At 37.1% G+C, this 19,807-nt stretch overlaps 1 protein-coding gene across 3 annotated transcripts in view; it reads right to left on the reverse strand.

The window, feature by feature from the left end:
• Positions 1-19,807, reverse strand: part of Cntn3 (contactin 3) — a 327,478-nt gene that overhangs the window by 74,306 nt on the left and 233,365 nt on the right. For all 3 annotated transcript variants that reach the window (XM_074044252.1, XM_074044253.1, XM_074044254.1), the window contains exons 6-11: positions 19,291-19,494; positions 17,986-18,088; positions 17,157-17,341; positions 13,459-13,595; positions 12,416-12,545; positions 9,279-9,429 (exon numbers count right to left, since the gene is read on the reverse strand). In XM_074044252.1, coding sequence (XP_073900353.1) covers positions 9,279-9,429; positions 12,416-12,545; positions 13,459-13,595; positions 17,157-17,341; positions 17,986-18,088; positions 19,291-19,494 — 910 coding nt within the window. The remainder of the gene's footprint in view (positions 1-9,278; positions 9,430-12,415; positions 12,546-13,458; positions 13,596-17,156; positions 17,342-17,985; positions 18,089-19,290; positions 19,495-19,807) is intronic.

The raw sequence follows: 19,807 nt of genomic DNA on the forward strand, positions 1-19,807 counted from the left end.
ATTAAAGTAAGAAGGTTTAAATAATATAAAACTCACTGTATTACCCAAAAAGAAAGGTCTAGGTTTACTTCTCTTTTAATCAATTCTTGTTACCATTAAGGTGTTTGAAAAACACTAATATTAAAATAGTAGCAATAGCATCAGATAAGTTTTCTGAGCACCTATACAGGAATTGATGAAATACTTCGCATACATTATTTTTATCTTTGTAATTCATGTCCAATGAGTGAAAGAATGGGGTCTCCCAGAATGTGAGAGAAAGGAGTAGGGAATGAGCTATGAAAAATTTGCTCAAAGACTAGTTTCTTCATCCCCTCCACTTATAAATGCAACCTATCAGACTGGTTAAGGATTCCTGGCACTGATTTATAAATAAGGAAACCAAAACTCAGGGATTATGTGGCTGATCTAATACCATACGAGTCGGTAAATGGCAGACCCCAGATTTGACCTTTGTCTTTCTGACTTCAATGCTTTGCTCTTTCCACATGCTAAAATTAAATAAAGAAGCAATTAAAAATTATATTTAACTTTATCTGGCACAGTGAATAATATGAATAGCAATTAGTATACTGTATGCCAATGAGGCATAAATAATTCATGTAAATAATGATACAGAAATTTATGCTGTCTTGTTAATACGGGAAGACATGTAGGTAGATGTTGATGATGGTGGATGTAGTATGGTGGAGAGGACAAGACTTTGATGCCTCCCCAAAAGCCCCATCCCAAATCTGAACTCTTCGGTCACACTGACGCTTCACTTGATTATCCTCATTCTTAAACCTCTCAAAGGGATGATAAATGGGGCAAGGAAACCACTTCCTCTTTCTTTCTAGCTAAAAGCATGAGAGCTAAGCATGGTGGCTCATGCCTATAATCCTAGCTACTTGGGAGGCTGAAATTAGGAGAATCACTGTTCAAGGCCAGTCTTGGCTAAAAGTTAATAAGATTCCATCTCAACCAATAGCTGGGTACAATGGTGCATGCCTGTCATCCAAGCTACAGAGGAAAGCACAAACAGGAATATTGTGGTCCACACTGGCCTACCAAAAAATGAAATAGTATCCCCAAGATAACTAAAGCAAAAAGGGCTAGAGAGATCGGTCAAGGGGTGGAGTGCCTCCCTACCAAACACAAGGCTCTAAGTTTGAACCCAAGGACCTCCACCACCACTAAAAAAAAAAAAAAAGGATGAGAGACACGGAGGTATGGGTTGGGAATGCTAGAGAGAGAAGGAAGATCTTCTCTATTCTTTGAGATTCTTGCACAGGTACACAGGATTATCAATCCTTCCTTTACGAAAAATGGTCTTCCTCTAAGTTCATCTCCATTCAAAGAGAGTGATGGTACTCTAGTGAGAAAGAACTCAGATCAGGCTTTGATTTTGTGATGGTAAATGAGTATTTCCATTGACAGAAATGGAATAAAGGTACAAATATCAAGTCTCACTTCTTATTTAGGTGGCATTTTCCTTATACATTTTGTTTTGATTCACTTCATGTCTCTTCTTGCCATGTGCCTGCCATATGGAGCTGTTCTCCCAATCCCCAGGTCTCAGAAAGCATTTCCTCTGTGCAATACTGGTTTATAAACTCCACCATCAAAGACAGGATAACCATATACAGTGCATGATTATGCATGCTGTCTTGAAGGTAATTACTAACAGTGCCCCTCCTTCCTTTAAAAAAAAAGTCCCAGTTTTTAGAATAAATTATATGATCACCTTTATCATATCATCTATCCCATTGTAATCTATGTCCTAACTAGACTGTGGGCTCCTTGAGGGTTCTTATTTTTCCTCGTTCAGCACTTTTATTCCCAGAGCTGGTCACTGTCCTCCCCTGCACCAAATAAAGATATGGCAAATTAGTGTACAACACAAAATCTTTTCCTCCAGGCAGGGGACAAGGACACCAATCACTAATCAGCTAATATACAGTTCCTTAAACTAGTAGCATTACACATATTACATAAAATTTTCCCTTGTGCTTCAAAATTCAACAATTAGAAATTAATTTAGTTAATCCTGTAGAGGTAGAGGATTCACTCAGTTGTGCAGCTGAGGGTAGATTAATTGAAACTCATTGAGTTCTCCACCTACCTGAAAGTGATGAGGGAGCAGCTGTCTAGATAGGTGGAGTGGGGGTGACAGGGAAGAGAGAAAAGTCAGGATGAAGGAGGCAAGGGAAGGCTGAAGGGGAAGAGAGGAGGCTTTCTCTTCCAATATGAAGTAAAACAGGATCCACTGTTACCAAATAGGAGCCCCAAAGTGTGAGGGGATGGGAACAGATGTAGATAGAAACTACTTGGCCAAGACCTTGAGCCCAGGGGAAGTACCAGCTGACATATTAGCCCGGTAATAACAGGGAAGCATTGTAACAAAGAGAGGCTGTGGCCAGCAGGAGTGGCAATGACAAAAATGCCAAGCGGTTCTGGCTCTGACTAATTATCCTGACTACTGGCAAAGGTTTAGATTTTGCTTGGAAGTATCACCACTGAATTACTCAGTGCTTCACAAATGAAAAGTGATGAGTTAGGAACATTTTTTGAGCTTTCAAACTCCTAGATGGAGCTATTCATGGAAGCAGGATGAGATAAATGTAAAATTTCATATAAGTTTTATTTAAATTAAAATGTAAGTTATGTACAGTATAATTTTCTTTTGGGTATACAGTTCTGTGCACTAACACAGGAAGGCAATTGTAAAACACCCTCAGAATCCAGAGTTAGGACATTTTCCTTTCCCCAAAAGTTTTCCCTGCATTCCTGAGTCAATGCTCCACCCACTTCCAGCCTCCAGCAAGCACTGATCACTTGTTTCTGTGCCTGAACCTGAACCTTTTCCCAGATTATCATCTACACGGAGCCATACAGCAGATAATGCTCACCGAATTTAAAAGCCAGCTTCCAACTAAGAATTAACTAATGTATTTTTAAAAACTCTATCTGGAGTATGGCTATTCACTTTTGGAAAAAAAAAAGCCTAGTATGTCTATTAAAAACATTTACATTTGTACAGCATTAAATGCTGCACAAAACATTTGAAACAATTTTGATGCATTTAATTAGAACTAATGGGCCATTCTTTGACTTCCTTTTGAACTCAGTCTATTGCAATAAAATATTTACTATTCTGAGCAATAGTATTCAAATGAAAGCCCTCATTTTAAAAATAATTGGCTAATGCATTTTAAGTACCACTAAATGATAGAGAAAAGCTAAACGTTCTCTAAAATATGCCAGTGGGCCATTTCTTCTCGTAAACCATGCCTGTTCATATTCTCAAAGGTTGTTTCCAATTTTACTTTGCTTAAATGGAGACAAAAGATGCAACTTTAATTTTTCTTCTTTGAAAACACATAGATTTAACTAAATACACAAATTGGACAGCGTTAAAACATTAACACCTGGTAAAATACTATCAGATGCTCAAGAGGGCAGGACATTTCTTTTATTCAAAGAAACTGCTGCCCGCAGTGGGAAAAAAGCACATTAACTTTACCCAATAATGAGTAATAAAACTGCAAATAAAAAAATCTTTACTCAATACTGATACTGAAAAAAATGCTTGCGATTTTGAAGTTTATAACCAAACAACTTAAGTTGACCTTTGCTTAATAAATCAATTACTAAATGAGACTGGAAAACCAAGCCTCTCTACTTACAACTTGAGTGCTATCAGTTTTTTGGAATAAGATGTGTACTCGCTCCCTATTAACCATACCTACCTTCCTAGACTTTTGTATCCACTACCCCGGGTCAGCTACATTGGCACATTTGTGATATCTACATTCCCCCAGGTCTTTTTCCTAAATTCCAGACTCACACACACACAGAGGCACGTGTACTCACAGACACACAGGTGTGTGGGCGCACACACACACACACACACACACACACACACACACACACAGAGCTGTCTTTTCAACAGGCACTTCAAACTCGCCCAATCCCAAATGCAGCTCAGCGTATTTCCCCTTGCTCCTGCCTTTTCTATGATGTTCCCTATCTCACCAAACAGGCCTTCCATGATCCCTGACACCTTAGCTTGAAATGTCTGACTCATCCCTGATGCCTAGCTTCTTTGTAAATTATGAATCTAATCAACCACCATTCCTGTCAATTTAAGCTCTTTTCATCTTGTTACAACTACTCTCGATTACTACAGTCTTTTCTCCAGCTCTGCTACACTACTTTCTCACCCAGACTGGTGGATTGCTACTGTCTGGGGCTCTTGCCTTCAGTCTTCCACCTATGCCAGTCTGTCTACTGCTATTATTGTCCTCTTTTATAAACATAATTCAATCCTATAACCATGCTACTTTGATTTTTTTTTTCCTGTTGCTTCCTAGTTCTCACAGAATAGAGCTCATTCTCCTTAATTTGGCTTACAATGTCATTGCCAATGAGATCCTGGCCTACTTCTCCAGCCCGACGGTCTGCATCCTCCCCTCATACACTTTATCCTGGGATAACACTGAACATTCAGTTACTCAAATGCCTACAATGATCTGACATGCCCCTCCAACCTTCATACTGAAACCTAATCCCATTGTGGTGGTACTAGAAGGTAAGGTTTGGGAAGAGACTCAGTTCTGTGGGCTCTGCTCTTACAAATGTTGAAGGAAGTTACCTTGTTCCACCTACCATGTAAAGTTAGCAACAAGGCACCATTTATGAAGTAGACATGAAATATAATACCACCTTTAGCTCAAGATTTTCTAGCTTTGTATCTACGAAAAATTATTTTCTCTTATTTATAAATGACCGGATCTAAGGTATGTCATTATAGCAGCATGGACAGACTAAGACAATACTCATGCCATGCCTTGCTGCTGTGCTTTTGCACATGGTACTTCTTTTGCCTGGAGTACTCTTCTCATGCAAACCCAGGCATCTTTCAAGTCTTACTACAGACATTCCATTCTCCAACAAGCTTGCTCAGATCCCTAAATTAGAGATGGAGCCTTCTCAGGTAATCCATGACCATCCTGTCCTTTGCCAGTTGAGTTTTACTTGCAATTCCCTGCTACCTGTCCATATGCTTTGAAAGACTACAAACAATAGGGTGAACTTCTCTAATAAAAGAGCAAATACTAAATGCCTGACACACAGCAGGTACTCAAAATATTTTCAAATGAATGAATGAGAACTAAATTTTAAGAGCCAAAGCATCACTGTTTGCACTATAAGCCCTGTTATCTATCCACAGCAGTTTTCTTAAGACCTCGATTGGGCACCAATCCATTTACAACCTTAACTTGAAACATTCTCCATACTTGAAATCAGCCACTCTCATTTCTTCAAAATGACTCAGTAATTTAGCTGTCTCACTGACTGAGATCCAATTATCATGGCTGATTTATAATTCCAAACTGTTATTATACTGATATAAAAGCTTAGAAAATGGAGATTGTAATTATTCAAATGTATTGTTTGATTTACACATAGATATATTTATTACTTTTACAATTCTTTAAGAGACATTTAATCCCTGGGGCTTTTTGTTTGATTTAGGATTTTAATGATACTATGAATGGGAGACTATTTACTTAATTAAAATATATTTGTAGGCTGGGAGTACAGCTCAGTGGTAGGGTGTTTGCCTATCAGGTGTGAGGATAGAATACAAAGAAAATTATTTGCTACCAATAGCCCCTATTCTATGCTGGAGAAAGCATTCATATTTATCATAAGTTTCTTATTCACTAACAAATCCACATTCCCCTACCTAAAAAAATAAACAAAATAAAAAGTCTAATGAATTTCAAATATTGTCATAAATATTGCATCAAAATTCTTTTATCTTCATTCTATTCTCAAATGCATCAATGAAGTCTTTTGTCCCCCAAATGAAAGCTTAATCTTCATTTTAAAGTTGGAACAGTCCATGACTGAACAACCACAATAAATCTACCATTTAACATGTTTCTCAGATTTGGCTGAAGCCTACAGACCAAGTCAAGGGGGAAAGATATGGAGCATTCATTGCCAAGCGATGGCCGCAGCCCATTCTGATTTCCCATGAACTTGGAGAAGATTCAAATTCACAACTTGTTCCATAATTGCTTCTAGCAGCCCTCTCCCTAAGCATCGAGGCCCTGGCTCATCAGTCTTTTGCTGTTCAAAGAGATAAAAATAAAATCCAAATCACAGTTCTGGGAAGGATTACAGCAGTATGGACCCTTTCTCCTTAAACATGTTTTCTCTTCACACCATTACGTTCATAACTGAAGGTTTCCTTATTATCCATATAGGATACATTGGAAATGCAGAATACAAGGTGTTCAGTCAGTAGACCTGAAGGGGACAGAGACATAATCTTTATTACCCAGTGACACTGCTCGAGTGGCAACCTTTTGCTCCTTTCTCCTGAAAACTAGACTCCTGAGTTTTCATTGGGTGCATTCCTATCGATGAACAAAATAGAAACCCATAGTTCTCAGCCTCTCCTGCTGTTATGTGCAGTTAGGGAACTAATTTCTTACCTATAAAGTAAAAGGGAAACTGTTATCTGGGACTTTGGGGAAGTCCCTTAAAAGGGAGGAGGAGTAGCCTTATTCTTGTTGTTGCCTGGGATGTCACCGGGAGATTGCAGCTTGGGCAGTCATCTTAGCTTCTGAGGTAAGGATAGTTGGGCGGGGGGGAGGTGTCATATACCATCAACTTGTGTCCCTGATGGAGTCAAGCCTTGGATGTCTACCAGGTACTGAATACCTAACCAACATACAAAGAATGTATCTTCTTCAGCCACTGTAACTTTCATCATTTTACACTGCAGTATAACCTCCTTCCTACTGAGCAGCAATCTATAAATACCACGCACTATGGTAAATGCTTATATTACAGCACTCAGTAAGGTAGAGAAGCAATATCTCTACTAAATACATGAGAAAACTAAGGTTCAGAGGTACTACATGATGGAACTCATGACATCACTGTGCTAAGTGGAAAAGTCAAAAATTCCTGTTTAGATTCTGGAATTTTTAGACTTTTTCCTGTTTCATTGCTGTACAGTGTGGTGGTAAATTTTTCCTGTGTTCCTTTAGCTAAATCTCTTAATATTCAAAATTAAGATTAAAAACACCTGCCTACTGTATGCAGTGCTGACGACAAGTGGGTTTATTATTGTGCAATGCACAGAAATCCTTAGGAAATAATCACTAATTTATGTATGTGATCAAAAGTATTTAAAAATATCTGAACACAAAGAAGTGAGTAGTTAAATAGGAAGCCTTAACTTCCAGCAGAGTCAAAATTAACCAGCTTGTACCACAAACCTATACATGTTTAAACTGGTTTGCAGAATCAAACTACAACACTAATTAATTTCCTCTTCTAGAAATCTATTCTGTGTGGCTTAGCATTTGGCTAGATTGTATTTAACTCTTTGGTTCACAGTTTTGCATTGTCATACTGCTGTGGTTACCTTTAAATAACAAAGGAAATGCAGACTGTGTGGTTCAAATATCTTTGGGCCTATCACCTAAGGACGATTTCAACCTGGTTGCCTACAAATACGACTTTGTGATTTTGGAAAAACCAGCCCACATAATTTGGCCTAAGATTTTATTGTTTTGTTTTGTTTTCCTCTCATTTCCCATAACTAGGACATAGGACATCAAAGGCTAAGATAACCTTTAAGATCCTGGGCTCCTGTATGAAAGCTGACACTGAAAAACTTAGTGGGTTATCGTCAAGAGTCCAAACAGATATGGACTCTAGTCCTGAATCTGCACTGAGGCAAATCATGTAACCTGTCTAAACTTTGGTTTTTCTCATTAGTTGCAAAGATGATTAAAGGAGATAATTTGTATAGCGTTCTGTATTAAGTTTCCCTTTGCTGCTGTAACCAACTATCACAAATCTAGTGACCTGAACTTAAGCAAATTTATTCTCTTGCAATTCTGGAGGGCGGAAATCTAGCATAGGTCTCTCTGGGCTAAAAATAAGATGTTGGCAGATCTGCATTCCTTCTGAATGGTCCAGAATCATTTGTGCCCACTGGGCTGTTGGCAGAAACTAGTTCCTCAAGGTTATGGAACCAAATTCCCTGTTCCCTTGCTGGTGACACTTCCACAATCTTCAAAGCCAGCAGCAGGCTGGCTCTCCTGGTTCAGGCCTCTCCTGTTGCTTCTGTAATGATCACAGTGCTCTGTGTTCCTTTTTCTCTCTTAAGCAGTCAGTTGAGAAGTTTGGGCCCACACAGATAATGCAAATTAATTTCTCCATTTTAATCATCAACCTTTATTTTGTCTCCAAATTTAATTACCTTTTGCCATTTAATGTAATGTAGCCGCAGGTTTCCTGGTTAAGGACATAGACCCTTTGGGGCTATTATTCTGCTCTCATTAAGCTGTGAGCATAATATCTGGCAAGTGGTAAGAATTTAGTAAATGGTAATTGTAGTCAATGTAAATGATTGTTCTCTGCAAGGTATTGATCAGAGTGCTTTGTCAATATGTATGTATTTCATCCAAATAACAATCTTCTTAACATGTGGTATGAACTGTTATCATCAATCCCATTAACCAATAAGGAAACGTGGCACGAAAAGATGAGGTCACCTCACTGGCTTAGTAACATGCAGAATTAATATGTGGATCCAGGTAATGTGGCTTCAGAGTCTTTTTTTTTTTTTTGAGACAGGTTCTATGTAACACAGACTGGCCTAGAACTCACTCTGTAGCCCAGGTTGGCCTTGAGTTCATGATCTTCCTGTCTCAGCCACTCATATGCTGGGATTACAGGCATATTCCATTATGAAGGGAAAAAGCTATGATTTTAACTAATCCCCATTCTGAATGGGCGTGTTATCATCCCCATGTCAGTATTAGTATGATAATGAGAAAACCAGGAAAGCCTTTACTTAAACTAAATACGACTACTGCTAATGTTTTTCTGGTGTGGAGTAACAATGTTAGCATTTCCCTTGGATGTTTTGTCATTTTATCATTTTCTCCTTCTTTTTCTTTGGATATTATCTTATATCTGGGACTGATATTTCTTTCTCATTCATATTGTCTCCCAGAGCACTGGGAAAGACAATCCTTGCGACAAGAAATAGTTTTATATGGGAGAAGTTATATCTCTACTCTCAGATTTCAAAAACTAATTTTTATCAAGACAAGAGTATTATAGACAAAACTACTACCAGTTTGATTCTTAAACCCATTCTACTGAGGTGCTACTGTATTGCATTTCATACTGAAAACCTACTTTGACTCTTCTGAAGACAAGGAGAAAATAAACCACTTTTTTGGACAACAGAATACCTTTCATGTCTGTGCACCATCACATCTCCTTTCTTCCAGGAACAGAGTGCCCTGGGGGAGGCTCTGGGTTTGCAATCCAAGTTTACCAGGCTTCCCACCTGTACCTGAACCAATTTTTTCATTGGGTTTCTTGAAAAATCTGGAGCAGAGGCTGAAGAAGAAGCAAGAAGAGAATGAGAATTGGGTCACTGATTTAATAAGAACTGGAGCATTTATTGACTTTCCTGTATACATGAAAGGTTGACTGCATAACCGTTTTTAAATTTTGTTTGACACACAAGATATTGGTGGTTGATTTACTTAATTTACTGGATGCCACAAACAGGATTTCAATGCTAAAAAAGTAATTTGTGCTACTGTGTTTAGGGTCAAGTTCTAAATCTCAAGACAATTACTTTATACAAGAACTGTTAATGATTACTGCAAAGGTTTAAAATACTTCAGTCATGAGTTTATTAAAGGAAATCATTTAGCCTAGCAAGTTTTTAAAAAGTTAGTTCCACAAGGGGTGATGGCTCAAGCTGTAATCCCACCTACTCAGGAAGCAGAGATGGGGAGGACTGTGGTCCAGGAGGGTCCAGGCAAAAAACAAGACCCTATTCAATAAATAAGTAAAGAAAGAAGGGCATGTTTCATGAGGAAGAAGACCTGCATAGCAAGTGCTAAACCTTGAGTTCAAACCCCAACATCAAAAAAAATTCATTGAGGGCTGGGATGTAGCTCGGTGGTACAGCGCTTGCCTAGCATGCGTGAGGCCCTGGGTTCGATCCCAGCACCAAAAAAGAAAAGACAAAAAAAAAAAACCTCTCCCCCCAAAAAATTCATTGAACATAGGGATACAGACATAGTGAATTTGTCTGTCTGTCAACCTCTAGGGCAAAGTACCTGGCAAAGGGCCTGGCATTTGGCAGGTGCTCACACAGGGTTATAGGAAGAAGGTGGAGTAGTGATCAGTCATACAAATTCATCGAGTTCTATAGAATTCATCAAATTCTGGTATAAAACTCTCATATGATTAAGTTTAACTTCCAAGTTGGAGAAAGGAACTATAATATGGAAATTATATTAAATAATATAATCTAACACTAAATATAATATCATGTACAAAGCATGAGATGCCAATCCTGATTGAACACTTAAACATTCAGGATACAAGACAATGTAATCATATATTAATCAGAAAATCACTTCCTTTTACTGCACATGTGGTAAAAAAGTTAAGAACACAGTGCATTTCCCCAATTATCTAATTATCTTATGACAAATCCAAGTACAAATCATATATTGTTTTGATAAGTGGACATCTTTCAGTGAATTATAATATGAGATAATATATGATTGGACATGTTGTAACAAGATAATAACAAGACATGTTATCCAGAGTTGGACTTACAAATCATCATGTAAAATACTTTGTATATATGCCATATTTTTCCTTCAATACCACTACAACTCCACTCAGTGCAGAAGTAGAAATATGTCCATTTTAAAGGTGAATAAATGATGGCTTCATTTATTAGGAGATTACAGTATGCTCCAGCTTAAGTTTTTATGTAAATCCTTCCTCCTTTGTTATAATGTATTGGCTCGTAGCAATTATATTTTCATTGGTGATCTACCCGCCCCAAGTATCAGTCCTCCTGTTACAGATGACCTGTTTTTAACATTCAGACACCAGAGATGAGAGACCTACTTGCCAATAATCCAGGGCTCCTCAACACACCTTACACTCTGTACTGGATATTTATTTGTTGTTAAAGGCTGTCTTATGCATTGCAGGACATTTAACAGCCTCTACTCACATGATGCTAACATTACACAAGGTTCCTCTCCCTTCCCTATTCCTTAGTAATAATGACCAAGAATACCTCCAGATACTTCCAAATACACCTTAGGGGCAAAACTGTCCTCGACTAGAACCACTGAGTTAAGCCAATCAGGGCTTTAGAATCTTCAGGCTACAGGGAATGGGGCAGTGATAGGCAGTGACTCCAATCCAGTCGCAGGAGGCCAGTGACCTGCAAGACTATGGCTTCCATTTGAGCAATTAAAAAAGTCATTTGCTTCTTCACTCTATTGACTGTGGCAATAAGCTCAACATTCTGGGAAACATGATACAGAACCTGGCAAGAGGGATGATAACTGAGCCATGGACTATGGGGCAGAAATCCAAATTCTCCATTTTAATTACATGAACTGATAACTTCCTTCCTTCCTTCTTGCTCCCTCTCTCCCTTTCTCTCTACCTTCTTTCCTTCTTCCTCCCTCCCTCCATCTCTCTTTACCTCCCTGCCTTCCTTCCTATTTTGTGCTATGCCATGTAGCTTTTCCTGAATTTTCAGTTACTTTAGCATCTCAAGTGTCATTCTGAGAAACTGCCCTAAATGGAAAGAACATTTTCCTTTTTCTCCTACATCTAAAGGGCAAGAAGAAGAAATTTAATTTATAATTTCAAGTAGCAGAGACTTGGTTACTTCAATATGCCCAGTGTTTGATGCTTCTAACAGGGTTAAGAAAAACAAAAGCAACTCCTTTTGAATCAAATGTTATTGATCCAAATTTTGATATTTGCTTTTTTGGATCAGCAACAAAGAACACCAAAACACTTATTATCTTAAGAAGCATTCCTTAGTTCACAATACTGGAGCTGAAAAAGGATATGGCAAACCAGCTTATTCTTCCCTCTGCTGATTTAAATCAATCTTTGGGCCTTAATTCTGGCCATCACTGCTGCTTTTCTTTCCTTTTGTTTTTTTAAGGAAGATAAAGCATTTTTGCTAGTTAAGGATAGCTATACAGAAATATTCCTAGCATTGCTTTCATATATACACGTGTTATGACCCATGTTGATTCATCTCTAGCTGATCTTTACACTGGCTACTAATTCCCTTCTCATGATAACCTCTGTCACTTTAAGGTTTCTGTATTAGTTCCTCTGGAGTGGGGACATCAAACGCTTTCATGTTTTGGGTAAATTGTTTAGATGCATGTCTTGACGAAAAACCCTGAATAAGCATGTTGTACTACTATAGTCATGATTCGATGTAGGAAACTAACATAAAAAAAAAAGTTCAACTTCTAGCAATAATGGAGGACGTAATGGGAAAGAAAAGACAACAGAGAAAAATTAGTCTTACCGACAACCTTGAGTTCGGCACTAGAATAGACAAGGCCGTGTTTATTTTCTGCTATGCACTGGAACATGCCAGAGTCAGTCACGTTGAGGTTTGATATTGTCAGGGCACCATTTTCTATCTGTATTCTCTCCTAGATGGTAACAAAAAATGTCTTGCATATAAACAAAACTTTAGAAGAAAAATGAACATTACGGACCATCATTTCAATCTGACATAAAACGCCAAAGTTTTCCTCAGAGTATTAAGCAGTCTGACCTGAAATTTAACCTTTTCCTTCTCTGAAATGTGAAAGACACTTTGGAAATACAAATAAACACCATTCAGTCCCAAGGTACCAGGAAAATAAATACTGAATGAAGAGGTAAAACACGGCAGACATTTCATTTTTCACTTATAGTTTAAGTTTCAGACTTTAAAAAAATGTATCAGGAGATTGATTTTCCTCTTGCCAACCGGAAAAATTGTCATAACAATTTTTAAAAAGTCAAGAAAGCCATAAACATTATAAATTCAGTGCGTTAAAAGGGTTCTGAGAAACACATATTTACCAGGGTTTTTAGCAAGTTTGAATAGTTATGTATAGAAATTTAAATGAACATAATTGGGTTAGTACACCGAAAAAAGAGCAAAAATTACATGGCTTAAGAGGGAAAGTGAGAAAATAAGTACTCGTGTAACAAGGTAACCAATTAATAGAGACATTTATGCTCCAGAAGCCATACCAAGTTGTCAAATAGCAAAAGGAAATTATATTTTACATTGATTAAAGTAAAGCCTTCTCTAGTGCCAATATCCAAAAACATAGTTATGTTATTTTTGCAGAGTAACTTCACAAAATCAACTTTGTCCAGTGAAAGGCATATTTGGAAGACCTCCTCCCTGGCAAACTAGCTGATTAGTTTTATATTATTCCTCCTGTACCACTCCTTAGATGCAAATGAAAGTGAGCACATGCAACAGTTTTCTTTGATGCTAAGTACTAAAGAAAGCATTTACTTAATACAAAGCAGGTACAGAGTGGAGTGATGGGCAGGCTACCTTACCTCTAGCATCAGGGCTTCTCCATTTTTTAGCCATCTGTAGGAGGGTTTGGGCTTGCCACTCGCCCGACATTCCCAAAAAAGATTGTCCTCCACAGCTATTTCCACATCTTTTATGAGCTGAACCCAATGAGGCTTCGCTATAATGGAAAAAGGAAACAGGAAACCATCCAGCAAATAAAAAATAAATACCTTTCCAGGTAAATATAAATGAATATAAGACTATGAGCAACAGATTCAAGTAAACATAGACTAGAATTATTTAATTCACTAAGTGTATGTTCTAGATTTGAGGGTGGTTGTTAAAACCTACCATTTCCTAAACCAAATTCATTATGCTTTCTCTATTTTCAAAATTCTGAGACATATATTATATTTTTCAGCTCTCTATTAATAGATAGGGATCCAGATACACAAAATTATTTTCTAAGTGTATTTTCAAATCATGAGCTCATAACTGATGGCAACTTAATAAGTGAATGACAAGCAGACATTGGTGTTGATGAGCTAAATATTAACACCATGGGAGAGAAACTTATAGCTGAAGAAAAAAAGACTTCCTTCAAGTTAGAAATAACTCTTAATTAAATACAAAGCAGTGAACATCTTCCAAACTTACAAGTGAATTAAAAATGAAAGCAGCAAAAGATGGATAAATTGGTTTAAGTTCAATCGTATGATTTTTATCATAAAAAGAACTGATACAACTTTAAATTATGTATGCAAATCAGTTGGATTGAGTAGATTAATCGCTTTCACTTATGTTTTATAAGGTATTTGGAAAATTCTTTTTGCAGATGAAAGCAATATACCACTTCCAATGAAAGCCACTCGATATACACGGTTATCGAGCCAAGTCTCAGCTTGTGTTTTAGATCCAAAACTGAGAGGTGAGATGCCTAACTGGTTTCACATTGCATTATGCATGTGATGTGTACTGCAGGATTCACATTTGCATCCTCCATATGGAGAAACGGTTTATCTATTTCTATTTAATTGCAACCATGGGAAGATTTGTCTTTCCAGTTCCATCTCATAAAATTGCCTTTTTGTAAATGAAACTGAAGTGAAACTATGGCTGTTTAGCTTTTCCTAAAAATGTACAAGTCTAAGTTTTTCCTTCTTTGTGTTTTATATTCAACACTACTGGCACAATATGAAGCAAGTTCAGCTCCCAAATAACCCCTTTCACTTTATATTAAAACACATTTTCCTCTTTCAGGAATTATCAGCCTGAGATGGAATGTGACTGAAAATACACATGTCGGAGCTTCTGATGGAGACCTGAGTTCCTAGCAAATATTCCCAGGAGCTGCCTATGAAAGGACAATGTCCTGCACTAAGCCAACCCTGAGATTCAAACAGCCATGTTAACTGTACTTCCCCCTTGACCATCACATGAGAAACAACTAGTCCATCACACCATTTTTTAAAGGCCTTACTTTTAATACGTTTTATTGGTACACATTAAATTGTACATAGGAAGGGCTTCATCATGACACCTCCTCACACGCCTAATGACATATTGTCATCATATTCATCCCCCCTTTCTTTTCTTCTTCTTCTTCTTCTTCTTCGTGTGTGTGTGTGTGTGGTACTGGGAATTGAACCCAGGGCCTCACACACCCTAGGGAAGCTTTCTACCACTCGCACCATGGCCCCAACCTTTTTATTTCTATTTTGTTTTTGAGTTAAGGTCTCACTAGCTTTGCCATGGCTGCCCTGGAACTCATGATCCACCTGCCTCTGCTTCCCAAGTAGCTGGGAATAAAGGTATGCACCAGCATACCAGGCTTATAACATGATTTTTCATATGGAATATTAAAGCAATAGGGAACTACATGGCATTTATTGAATATACTAATCTTAAGCCAAAAGCACAACTTTCATAAAACTCTGTTGTTAATCTCTAATTCATTTACTAGGTACTAATCAGATTGTCTACAAAATGAACTAAAGCAATAGTCTTTCTTCTTTACTCAGTACAGCAGATGCTATTTGTTTTCTATTGTGCATTTATTCCTTCTCTTTCTCATTCCTAAAATAACCCCAATTTTTCATTTTGTTATCCTCTCCTCTGTCAGTTCCCATTGTCCATAAAATCTAAGGAAATGTGATTTTATACTCTGTTCCAAAGGGAGGCTCTTAAATTGTATAATCCAATTTTTCCTCACCAGTGATTAGTTTACACATGAACATTTGAGGAGGGATCTGCTAGATGTCCTAGAGAAAGGCAGAATGAATAACAATTGATGTGCTGCTCATTTTTGGTAGCCATTTGGTGATTACAATGGAAACTAACATGCAGGAAAAGGAAAAGGATATACAGGGCAGAGCAGAAAAACATCAGAAAAACTGACCCCTGGCCTGATGATGTTACTTAAGTGCTAGTTTAGCTTTGGATTTCTCATCAGATGAGGCATACAATTATGCATTATTTATGCACAGATGCTGTTTGATAGAGCTAAAAACACACTGAAAGAGTTGGATACCTTGTGTTTTCTCATAATGGTCACTTCTGACCCTAGTAGTAGTGGTCAGTCAGATGCCCAGAAAGAAGGAGCTAAGCTAGTGTGTGAGGCACAGTGGATGCTTTGTGGGGGCCTTATAGCTACTGAGCCACATGGGATAGGTATTCACCTCCTTCTTACCACCCCACCTTTTCAACATCATCCCACAACTCATATAGCCCTTGACACCCTGGCACACTTCCTTATAAACTAAAGCAAAAGGGTAACAAGATGGGAGAATTACAAAACAGAATGATTCATGCTACTAAGCCATGCCTCCATTTTGTTCCTGACAGATTGTAAAATCTAATACATCACAAATATTAATCTAGTCAGAGATAATTACTTAAAAACTTTAAATTTTTAAGGGGGCGCAATTACAATACATCTTATAATTTAAACATGCAATGTTTCTAATGATTAAACTGCAAATATGTATTCATTGAGTTTACATTTTCATGTATTTTACAGGTACATTTTTTAAAAAGTCATGTATTTATACTTTCTAAATCATGGTTTCACCAAAACCTAGTTTTTTTAAATAAGAAATTTGAAAAAAGATTTTGAAAAGAAAAAGACAATCTAATTTTTCTAAAACTAGACTCTAAATAAAGTTTAACATTATTATTATTTCCTTACCTAAATTGAGCAGTAAATCAAGTAAATGTGATTACAAATTAAAGGCGGAAAGTAGAGTACAGATATGTTATTGGAAGGGACACAATAATACTGAGTAACTCAACAAGATCCTGAGTTTATTTGGTTTGTGTAATGCAGTAATTGCAACTTTTCCCAGTAGGCAGATTTTTCTGCTAAATATAGGTAATAAAGAAAGACATAAAAACCACCCTTTCTAGAAGAGTGGGCAGATAGAAAAGAGATGTATCTTTCTCTGATGCATTTAAGAGTGGAAAGGGTCATTCTTAGCAAAACATATGAAATATTTTGTGATCATATGAATCATTTTGAAATGTAAAAGGAATGCCTCCAGCATTCTTACAAAAATTTCTATGTAATTATTTCCTTCTATGATAAATCTTTATTCTCATCTAACCAAAATGTGAATAAGATGCAGAGCAGACAAGTTCAACATTGAGATTATGCTGTAACCTTCCCCCAACCCCCCAAACTATACTTGGTAGATGAGAGAGCTTCAGGTACAAGTCTACTTTGCCCAAAGCAGATGCTCACCATAGTAAGTGAGACGCCCTCGGGCCACATTTTTTCCTCTTGAATTCTCAGCAATGCACTCATAGGAACCTGCATCTTCCTGTTGGAAATTGGGGATTTCAAGCACACCATTGAACTTCCGCAATTTAATTTTGCTGGAAAATGGCATTCCATCACTTCTTCTCCAATAAATCTGTGGTACAGGACTAAGAAAATCATCAAATAATTTGCTGTTCTGTGGAAGACTTTTGGACTTGACAAAAGAAAGCTTCAATTAAGTTAGACTAAAAGGCACAAGTTTCAAATGAAGAATACTTCCAGTTGTCAACTGCATAAATGCAATGCAAAGATTTAACTTTTTACTTTCTGGTTTTTTTTTTCTCCTTTTTTTTTTGAAGTAGGGGCTGGCTATGTAACCCAGGCTAGCCCAGAATTCATGGTCCTCCTGCTTCCACAACCAGAGTACTGGTATTACAGGAGTGGCACCATTTCCAGCCATATTTAACTCTGTAACTTGATATTCCAGTGAAAAAACTATGCATTTTTTGAGTCAGTTCATGATTTACAGAAAAGCATTCTAACACATAATGACAAATGGAAAAGAAAAAGACAAAATAGCACTAATTTAGTTTATGAAATAGGGCAGACATAATCAACATCTCCAAATTGTTTTTAAAGTTTCAAACTACATTATATGTGTGTGAATTTTTCCTACACTTGATTATCCCTTTACATCTAAATGAAAGTATATCTTAGAAATTAAAGAAGAGACGAATCTGTCAAACCACCCTGATCTCTTACAGCATATTTAATTACTATAGCAAATAGAAATGAAGATTTTCAAACTTACTTTCCAAGTGCAAAACACTCTAATTTCACAGGTGACCCTTTAGCTGCTGGAAGAGTTTCAGGAAACTGAACTTCTATTTTGGGCTCATATTCACCCATTATTCCTGTAAACCCATAATACAAAGTTGACAGTGTCAATATTTCCTTTGGAATGAACTTGTTTTTTTAAATAATACTTTCTTTTGCTCCATCTTGAATGTGTTTCTTTTTTTTGGGGGGGGATGGTTTTTTATTTTATATTTATTACATTATTATTGTACTGGGGGTACATTGTGACATTTGCAAAAGTGCTTACACTAAACCTTAGTTAAATTCACTCCCTCCATCATTCTCCTTTATTCCCCTTCCTTCTTACAATAGTTTCAATAGATCTCATTTTTCCATTTGCACACATGAGTACATCATATTTCTACCATATTCACTCTTCAACACCCTTTCCTTATATCTTCCCCACTCCTACTGGTACCAACCCCCCAGACAGGACCTGTTTTACCTTCCTATTTCGATTTTGAATACAAGACATTTTTGTTAGTTTACGATATCTATACATGGAGTTTAATTATGACATTTCCATATATGCATGTATTATATCCCAAATTAGTTCATCTCCATTTTTCTCCTTTCTACCTCAGTCTGCTAATTATACCATCTGCTTCTTTTAGTGATTTAAATTACTCGTTAGTACTAACCTGGATCAAACATGCAGCCTTAACAGCATTTAAGGACTTTGGATTCACTGATTTATAAATGATTGTCAGCTTGTCCATGCAGAACATTTGCAAGAAAACCATTTCATCTTTTATAAAATGGGAGAGCTCTAAAATTCTGTATTCAATTTGGACATGTCTAGTCAAACTGAAATATACAATGTGTTAAGACTCCCTGAAATTTTCTTAGGAACAAAAGTTACAGCAGGAAATTCTCTTAATGTTACCCTGGTAGCATAGGTACTAATCTTAAACTTATTAAATGGCTCCCTAGAGTCATGAAACAGTGACTTACTAAATAATAAAAGTCAAATTCAGTTATAACTGACTGGAAGGAGGTGTTCTGATGCTTTGTGATTGTGGAGCTGTGATTTATCAGACATGGTTTAGTTGCGATGGGTCAGGCTTATAAATATCTTCTGCTAGAGCTCATAGACTCCTTAAGCAGCCATCCAGGTGTTGATGAAATGGATTCTTTTCTTTAATTTTTTAAGTGATGATTTTTACGTTATAACAATATATTCAGAGTTTAAAACCTTCATGCTAGCAAAGTTAGAACAGGTGACTTCAAGAACATTCTGTTTAGGAACACTTCATACCATCAGAACGTAGCACCAAAGGAGTTGGGGAGCCCAGTACTCTGGCATTTGTCACTGTACTTGTCACCACACATGTGTAATTTCCCACATCAGATGGTTCCACCTTAGCTATGTAGAGGTGTCCTGTCTCTTGAGAAACAAATCTCCGACTATCTTCTTCAACAAACGATGGATACTCATTGAAGATCCATGCATACGACAGTTCTAAGAAAGTATTTGAAGAGAGAAACGAATTACATTATTAAAGAAAGTTTTCCATGGAAGATTAGAAATACACAAAATTACCTGTACTTCAGATAATGCTGAGTGTTTCTGCTGCAGTTCATGAAGTGAGGGAGTTGGTGAAGTGATCCTGTATGCATTATTATTACAGAGAAACTGGTGAGTACCATCTTGTGGAAACACCACCACTACTCTCACCATTATTCCTTTTCCAATCATGCCCTAACAAGCCTCTCTGGCTTGAGTCTTGCTCCTTTTTGTGTCTTCACACTGCACATTTTATGATAATCTCAAA

This window comes from Castor canadensis, chromosome 10 (assembly GCF_047511655.1).
Source record: "Castor canadensis chromosome 10, mCasCan1.hap1v2, whole genome shotgun sequence".
Classification (NCBI taxonomy): Eukaryota; Metazoa; Chordata; class Mammalia; order Rodentia; family Castoridae; genus Castor; species Castor canadensis.